The 8908-nt window shown below is 49.1% G+C and overlaps 1 protein-coding gene across 4 annotated transcripts in view; it reads right to left on the bottom strand.

The window, feature by feature from the left end:
• The window catches only part of USP22 (ubiquitin specific peptidase 22), a 34789-nt gene extending 32032 nt beyond the window's left edge, over positions 1-2757 (bottom strand). Inside the window, exon 1 of one of the 4 annotated variants that reach the window (XM_030861113.2) lies at positions 2446-2757. In XM_030861113.2, the coding sequence (XP_030716973.1) occupies positions 2446-2583 (138 nt within the window). In that variant the 5' untranslated portion in view covers positions 2584-2757. Of the gene's footprint in view, positions 1-1930; positions 2192-2445 lie in introns of those variants that run through there. The other 3 variants (XM_060290359.2, XM_060290358.1, XM_060290357.2) reach the window with 3 other exon arrangements.
• Between the last annotated feature and the right edge of the window lie 6151 nt (positions 2758-8908).

The raw sequence follows: 8908 nt of genomic DNA on the forward strand, positions 1-8908 counted from the left end.
AAGGCAGAAACAGAAAAAATGCTGGAGCAGGCAAGGTCTGACTTCTGTGCCTGAGAGCATCTAGAAACAGTCCCTTCTCTCCAGCCCCTTTTCTCAAACAAAAAACCTCTCATAGATTTTCTACCCAAAGGGTTGCCTTAGTCCCCAAATTCTGTGCCAAGAAACCTTCAAGACGGTTTCCTGTCCTCCAGATTACTGTCCAAATTAAACCAAAATCAGTAATCGTCTGAAAGTGCCAAAGCTTCTCAACTTTGTGGTGACGTACTTTGGTAAAAATATTTACCACGGCTACAAGAAGTGCTCCGTATTTTTGAGGACAAACTGCTGGAAAATTTTAGAATCACAGAAACCGTTCAAGAAGACAGAAGGGATTATTTAAAACAACATTACCTGTCCCTCAAAGTGTCTTTATATTCAAAATAGAACACAGACTGGGTTAAGTTATAAAAAACAGAAGAACTGAAAATTCCTGATGTCTTCATTTCCCGTTTCCATTTTCACACACAAACCCTCAAGTGGTAAGACACATGCCAGAGACATCCAGTAGCTCTGAGTCCTCAATCGGGGAACATTTTTCCGTTCAGAAAATTATCAAATCTGATCACGCTCTTCTCACTCTGTCCATGAAAAGAAAAATCAAAGTTTGGATATAAAAATCATAAACCACCTCTACTTAGAGGAGACAGAGTTTTAACCCCTGTAATTTCACTGTAGTTGAGACCTCACTGCAGCTTCTTTGAGCAACCTCAAAGAAGCTTAACTTAGGTTGAAATATTTTATAGACAACTTCCTGGTGTTAAAACCAAACTACTAAGCCTGCACATCTGCTGAGAAACCTCTGCAAACTGCCAAACGTGCCTTACTCACTGTTCACCATTCCTCAAACCAAATCCTCTTTGGCTGGGCCACTAGGGTTGTAGAAATGCACGTTCAGGGAATGACAGATGGAGGACATAAGGGTTCACTGCTGGGATACGACCATAAAGCACTGCAGCATGACAGACCCGAGTTCGGAAACAGGTTCTCACACCACTTGTCTGTCTATAGTTCAAGTTCTTACTAGTGAGTAACACAGACGTGGTTCATCAGCTTTCAAACTAAGTAACTGACATTTGAAGATTAATCCAAGCCACATATGAGCAAAAAAGAAAAAGTGATCCTTTCCTCAGGAAATTCGGCAAAGTTAATGATGGGTTAAACTTGACTCAAGTTAAAACTTACAGGGGTGGGGGTTGACAAGGAGAGAAAGAGTAAAAAGGGCAGGGGCTCCCGCCTCAACCCAATGTGGAGATGGGTCACATGCATACTGACCAACAAACAATATGGAGCAGTAACACGATTATCTCCTGAAAAACAGTTATCAACTAGGCGATTTCATTTTAAGGGCACAAAATTCCACCAGCAAGAATCTCACTCCCATCCTCGTAGAAATCTGTTTCATCTCCGATTTAAGTTCATCCTAACAGGCAGTGCTTCCCAACACCAATACTGATAAAAATAAAGAAAACTGGTGCTTAACATTCTCTACATGCTCAGCAGATGTTAGTTTTCCCATAAAAAATGCTACTCAAGGTGGACACTGCCTAACACAGCGCCTGCCCTCAGGCTGCGAACTGTAAAATCGCGTTACACGGTAAAAACAGTTTCTTCAGGTAAGATAAATAATGTCATTTTCTGATTTCCAAGTCACTAATAAGCCTAATCGCTTAGATGGTACCTACGCCCGAAAAACAGGACACTGTGTACCGTTCCCTCAGTACCTCAGGGAGGCGCCCCAGTCCTACCTGCCTTTAGACAGTCCTTCCTTTAAACCCGCTCCTGCGCAGCCACAGGGGACCCCCTCCCCAATCCCCGCCGCGCTGAGAAACACGCGACTCTAAGCGGCAGAGCCGGCTGGTTTCTATGACTCTGCACCTGCGCCCGTGCACACCTGGGGGAAGCTGGCGCGTCCCGGAACGTCCCTGCAGACCCTGGGCCCGGGGGTGCTCCGCGCTGAAATGGGTGGCGCGCGTCCCTGCGGAACCTGGGCCCGGGGGTCGGCCCGCACTCAGAGGGCGGGGCGGGCGTCCCTGCGAACTCTGGGCGCTCGGCGGCTGTACCCGCATCCCGGTGACCCCGAGCCTCCGACCCAGCAACCCCCAGGCACCAGCCAGGGCAGCGGAGGCTTTGCACAGCGTGGGCGGCACAGGCCTCGGCAGCTGCGTCCTCCCCCTCTCAGCGCCTCCATCCCCGGCCCCACCCCGCCCGGAGGGTCCCTAAGACACGCCCCGCGCTGCAGCGTCGGGGACCCTCCCCCTCCTACCCGGCAGCTCCGGGAGAGACCGCCCCCCCGCACGCACGGCCGCGCCCACCCCGCCCCCGCCCGGCGTGCAGGAGGTGGGGGAGGGGACGGCGAAGCGCGAGTCCCCCCCCCCCCAAAGCAGAGCCGCGCTGCAGGGGGTGCACCTTGCGCTTGCGGGCCTCCGCCGAGCCGCTCCACACGAAGCACTGATAAATGGCGCGCAGGTTCTGCTTCCAGTTGTCCACCTTGAAGCTGCCCAGGTGCGCACAGCCCGGAGGCGTCACCACCAGCTCCGCGTCCATGGCCTCGCCGTCCGGCTCGCGCCGGGGCGCCGGCGGAGACGAGGACGACGCCAGCGCGACGCGGGGCTGCGGGCGGCACGGCCAAGGGACAGGCCCGGAACAAAGCGGAGTCTCGCGACCGGGGTGGCGGGCGCCGCCCGCGCTGCGCTCGCGGGTAGCCGAGGCCGCAACAGCGCTACGTCATCGCCGCCGGGGCGCGCCGCGCATGCGCCAGCCGCCGGCGGCTCGCCCGCCGCCCCCTCCCCCATGGGCTCGCGCAGGCGATGGGTGGAGCTGGAGAGGCTCCGCCCCTTCGCCCCCGCCATTGGTCAGCGGCGGCCGCGTGACGTCCCGCCCTCCGAGGAGGCGAGGCGGGACTGGACCTGTTTGCGCCGGCGGGCGCTGCCGCAGGGGCGGAGCTGGCGGGGTTGGGGGGGCGGCGGTCGCTGGTCCCCACCGGGTCGCAGTCCGGTGAATCCGGTCAGGCTTGCCGCACGTGGACTCTGGACTTCCCGATAGGAAGCAGGGAACCACAGACTCGCGCGCTGTATCAGGTTTCGGCGAGGCGTCGCCGTCCGGCTCGCTAGCCGCACATTCACGGCTCCGGGAGCTCGAGTCCCGCGTCCTCCGGGTGGGCTGTGCACCTGCTGGCGGACCCCGCAGGTGCGGGAGGTCCGTGAAGACAGGTGCCAGCTTCTCGAGGGCTTTTCACTGCGTCCCGCGCCGGCCCACCTCCGCAGCTAAAAGACGGAGAAATAAAGATATTGTCGCGGCAGTTAGAGCTCAGGGCCCGGCTGGAGGGGTGTGGGGTGAAGCTTCTGTGGTCGGGACACTGGCCGGCACGCTGGCCTAGGGCCTTGGTGCTTGCAGCCCCTCCGCCTGAAGCCTGCCCGACCCCAGCCCGTGGCTTTATCAGACGCCGCCTGCCCAGCGAGGCCTTCTCCTCCACCCTACTGGACCTCACGAGCCCCCTAAATCCTTCATCTCCTTACCCAAAGAATTTATTTACTTGTTCTTTTAATATTTGTTTATTTATTTGGCTACACCGGGTCTTAGTTGCGGCACGTGGGATCTTTGTTGCCCTATGCGTGATCTTTAGTTGGCATGTGGACTCAGTTGTGGCATGCATGTGGGCTCCAGTCCCCTGACGAGGGATGGAACCCGGGCCCCCTGCATAGGGAGGGAGGAGTCTTAACCACTGGACCACCAGACTTCCCTGCCCTGTTTTTTAATTAACTATTCCCAACGTAGCATGAAAACTCCATGACGGTAATGATTTTTGTGTTTTATTAACGTCAGTATCGCCCAGTGCCCAGAGTAGTACTAGTTATATGCAGGTTCTCAAAAATAAATGTTTATCTAATTAATTAACCCAAACAAACTTTTATAGGAGAATCTAATAAGATCATTCTCAGAATAAAACACAGGTGAAGTAAGGCACATTATGGATATGTTAAAGAAAGGTGTATCCGTTTAATAAAAAGTAAACTCAGAAATAGTTAGGAGTTACAAATTATATGTGATTCACCTCTATTAATATTCAATGTCACGAGTATTTTAGTTTTACTGTTCTTGTAAATATGATTCGGTTTCAAGAATGTGCCCTTAGGGACTTCCCTGGTGGCGCAGTGGATAAGACTCTGCACTCCCAATGCAGGGGGCCCAGGTTCCATCCTTGGTCAGGGAACTAGATCGCACTTGTATGCCGCAACCAAGGGTTCGCATGTGCAGCTATGGATCCCGCCTGCTGCAACTAAGACCCGGCGCAACCAAATAAATAAATAAATATTAAGAAAAAAAAAAGAACGCCCTTAGAATTCAGGCCCCTAATATCTATTGATCACATTTTTTATCAGTATGGTCATCCAACCTTGGGAGAATTTCTGTGCTCTCTACTTGGATTATAAATAATGATTTGAAATGCCCTGTAATCAGCCTCATACATAAATAAATTAAAACACGATATATCCTTGAAAAGCAGTTCCGAGAAGAGTCATGGATGAAACTGTTTACTACGGCATTTTTTTTCTAATGGGAAAAAAGCTGAAAACACCCTAAATGACCATTAATAGGCAAATGATTGAGTAAACTATTAACTAGGCATTCTAGGGAATGCTGTGCTGCTGTAAAAAAATGACCTAGGTTTCTAAGTACTAATATGGAAAGTCTATAAGACATACATGAATAAAACAAGTTGCCGAAAAATACAGATAGTATGGTGACATTTACCGAAAAATAATACTGTATGTGAGTATCTATTAAAGGGCTGGGAGAAACAAACAAATCAATCATAGTTAATGTCTGGTGAGGGAGAACTTCATCTATGGCATTTGAATTATTTTATAATAAGAATTAATCGTAGTATTTCATACTTAAAAAATCACTAAAACTTGAAATGACAAAATGTTCTAAGGCGGGGAAAGGGGACTTGCTCAAGTTCCACAGCATCTAGAAAACGGGTCCGGAAGTTCCATTCATGCATCCACCCAGAAAACAAGTCAGACTCTTAACCTTCAGTTCTGGCTCCACCACTTTCTGCCTGGGTAACATGAGGCAGATTGCTTATCTGTTAAAATTGGGGTGACACCAACTCAGTGCTTACATTAAAGGGTTACAGCACAGAATAAATGGTAATGCATGCCAAGCCGTTAGTACGTGCCTGTTGTTTAATTAAGGGCTTGAGAAACAGGGACTTCCCTGACAGTCCAGTGGTTAAGACTCCACGCTTCCACTGCAGGGGACTTGGGTTCAATCACTAGTTGGGGAACTAAGATCCCGCATGCCGCAGAGCAGCGCAGCAAAAGAAAAAAAAAGAAACATTAGCAATTGATCTGGAAGTTGCTGGGCATTGAAATGATTGACAATATCCTACTTTAAGAATCCCACAGTGTAGTGGGATAAATAGGAACACTAGCAGGCAGTTTCAGTACAGCCATTGCTGTGTATCCATAGGTACCACATCCAAGGATTCAAGCAATCTCGGATGGAAAATATTTGGAAAAAAATGCCAGAAATTTCCAAAAAGCAAACTGTGCGCTGGCCACAGCTTACATAGCTTTTACGTTGTACTTACAACTATTTACACAGCATTTACATTGTAACAGGTATTATAAGTAATCTAGAGGTGATTTAGGTATACAGGAGGATGTGGGTAGGTTATCTACCACTTTATATAAGGGACTCGAGTATCTGCAGGTTTGGGTATCTACAGAGCGTCCTGGAACCAGTCCCTTGAGGATACTGAGGGATGACTGAAGTATGAAATTGCAGAGATAGAGGAAAGTCCAGGTAACATGAAAACCCTCCAAGACACCTCTCACCCTAACCCTGCCCAGGCGGTTGCAGTGGAGGGGATCCGGAAATGTTTCCTATGCCTGACCTAAGAGTAGAAGGATGGGCAAGAGCTGGCCAGTTTAAAAATAAGTGATATGGGGCTTCCCTGGTGGCGCAGTGGTTGGGAGTCCGCCTGCCGATGCAAGGGACACGGGTTCGTGCCCCGGTCCGGGAGAATCCCACATGCCGCGGAGCGGCTGGGCCCGTGAGCCATGCCCGCTGAGCCTGCGCGTTCGGAGCCTGTGCTCCGCAACGGGAGAGGCCACAACAGTGAGAGGCCCACGTACCGCAAAAAAAAAAAAAAAAAAAAAAAAAAAGTGATATGGTCAGGTATTTGCCTCAAAAGGCATTTCCCACTATCCATGGGACTAACATGGCCTAAAATGTTATTCTCTATGTCTGTTTTTTGTTTGTTTTGTTTAGTTTTCAAATTTTTTTTAATGTAAACATCCATGGAATTGTGCTTTCAACATGGTCAAGTATATCCTATAATCCTCTCTCAGATAACAGCTATGAACTCTTGTCAGAATACAAACACAAATACCTGAAGGCATTGGAGAATGAGCCCAATTGTGAGGAAGTAGACGCTTGGACGAAGGGACCTGCCCCGAGGAAGAGACCTGTTTTTTATGGCTTATAGACTGAGGACAGACCACGCTAGCAGGAGCCCAAACAGGGAGGTTGAAGCTCTGATAGAAAACGCACAGTCTTTCTGGACTGAAGAATTAGAGAACAGAGCACAGAAAAACTAAAGCCACTGAAAAGCGAGGACAGAGTCAGGGAAGGGGAGCCCCAGAGTCCGTGGATAAACCACGTGCAAGTTGACCCCTGAATCACTCGTGTGGGGGGCAAATTCCAGCAGCCCAACTGGAACGAAAAGAAATGAGTGGAGATTTAAGCTGCTGCCCAAGAAATGGTTAAATTAAAAAAAAAAGTTTCTGTTTTTTTAAATGTAAGATTCAATACCCACGTTGCTTGATGTGGAAATGGTGTGGCTTAGCTGAAACGTGATTTCAGCTCTTAAGTTCAAGTCTTTTTGTGTGTGACGTAAGAAAGTAGTCCAGTTTCATTCTTTTGCATGTAGCTGTCCAGTTTTCCCCACCCTGTTTTTTTTTTTTTTTTCCTGGGCCGTGCCATGTGGTATGCGGAATCTTAGTTCCCCGACCGGGAACTGAACCCACGCCCCTTGCAGTGGAAGCTCGGAGCCCTAACCACTGGACGGCCAGGGATTGCCCCCAACACCATTTTTGGAAGAGACCGTCCTTTCCCCATCGTATATTCTTGGCTCCTCTGTCGTAGGTTAATTGACCATGTCTGAGAGGGTTTACTTCTGGGCTCTTAATTCTGTCCCACTGATCTAGGTGTCTGTTTATATACCAATACCACACTGTTAATCACCCTAGCTCTGGGATACAGTTTGGAGTCACGCCGTGCTGCCTCCAGTTTCCAGCTTTGTTCTTCTTTCTCAAGATTTTTTTGGGTTTTTTTGGTGGGGTTTTTTTTTTTGGCTATTCAGGATCTTTTGCAGTTCCATACAAATTTTAGAATTATTTGTTCTAGCCTATAAATTTTTTTATTTTTTTTGCGATACGCGGGCCTCTCACTGACGTGGCCTCTCCCGTTGCGGAGCACAGGCTCCGGATGCACAGGCCCAGCGGCCATGGCTCACGGGCCCAGCCGCTCGGCGGCATGTGGGATCTTCCCAGACCGGGGCACGAACCCGTGTCCCCCGCATCGGCAGGCGGACTCTCAACCACTGCGCCACCAGGGAAGCCCAAGCCTATGAACTTTTGTGAGGCTGTTTTCAGTTCTCTTGGGAATATACCTAGGGATGGAATTGTTGGGTCCGTGGTAACTTTATGTTTAACCTTTTGAGGAGCCTCCAGACTGTTTTCCACAGCAGCTGAACCATCTTACTTTCCCACCAGCAGTGTATGAGTGTTCCAGTTTCTCCACATCCTCACTAGCATGTTATTTTCCTTATTATTTTTTAAAATATTTATTTATTTATTTGGCCGTGCTGGGTCTTAGTTGTGGCACATGGGGTCTTTGTTGCAGCACGCGGGCACTTAGCTGAGGCATGTGGGATCTAGTTCCCTGACCAGGGATCAAACCCAGGCCCCCTGCACTGGGAGCGCGGAGTCTTAACCGCTGGACCACCAGGGAAGTCCCTCCTTATTATTTTGTTTATTTATGGCTGCGTTGGGTCTTTGTTGCTGCACACAGGCTTTCTCTAGTTGTGGCGAGCGGGGGCTACTCTTCATTGTGGTGCACAGGCTTCTCGTTGCAGTGGCTTCTCTTGTTGCGGAGCACGGGCTCTAGGCATGCGGGCTCAGTAATTGTGGCACGCGGACTCAGTAATTGTGGCGCATGGGCTCAATAATTGTGGCGCATGGGCTTAGTTGCTCTGTGGCATGTGGGATATTCCCGGACCAGGGATCGAACCCGTGTCCCCTGCAAGGGCAGGCGGATTCGTAAGTGCTGTGCCACCAGGGAAGTCCCTCCCCGGCTATTTTAGATAAGAAAAGTGTGGTGATTAATATCCTGAAATGTTAAAATTTCGCCAAATCATGTTACAACTTTCCAACCAGAATTGTTAATAAAGTAATTCCAAGAGTATTATTTGGTTTCAGTTTGAAATTGGTAATGCCCACTACATAAAACACTAAAACTGTTATGTCTTAGGGAAAAAGTTTTTCTAGATGCAACAAGTGTCAGCTTCTGTCCTGAGCAGGTTGAATGATCACAACTTCTTAATCAGCAGAGTTCACACTCTTCATTTAAACTCTAAAGCTCATTGTTAAATAATAAACCCAGGAAAGTTGGACATTTTCCATCATGCATTTGGGAAAAGAGAAGGAGGCCAGTGATCCTTGTGGTCAGATGTAACAGATAAATCTTGGAAGTATCTATTAAGAATACAGAGACTCAGTTACAAGACGCCCTCCAGAGCAACAAACTATCAACTAAGATAACCCTCTAGAAATAATGTCCTTCCTGTAGGTTGTGGAAT

The sequence above is a fragment of the Globicephala melas genome, chromosome 20 (genome assembly GCF_963455315.2).
Source record: "Globicephala melas chromosome 20, mGloMel1.2, whole genome shotgun sequence".
NCBI classification, from domain to species: domain Eukaryota; kingdom Metazoa; phylum Chordata; class Mammalia; order Artiodactyla; family Delphinidae; genus Globicephala; species Globicephala melas.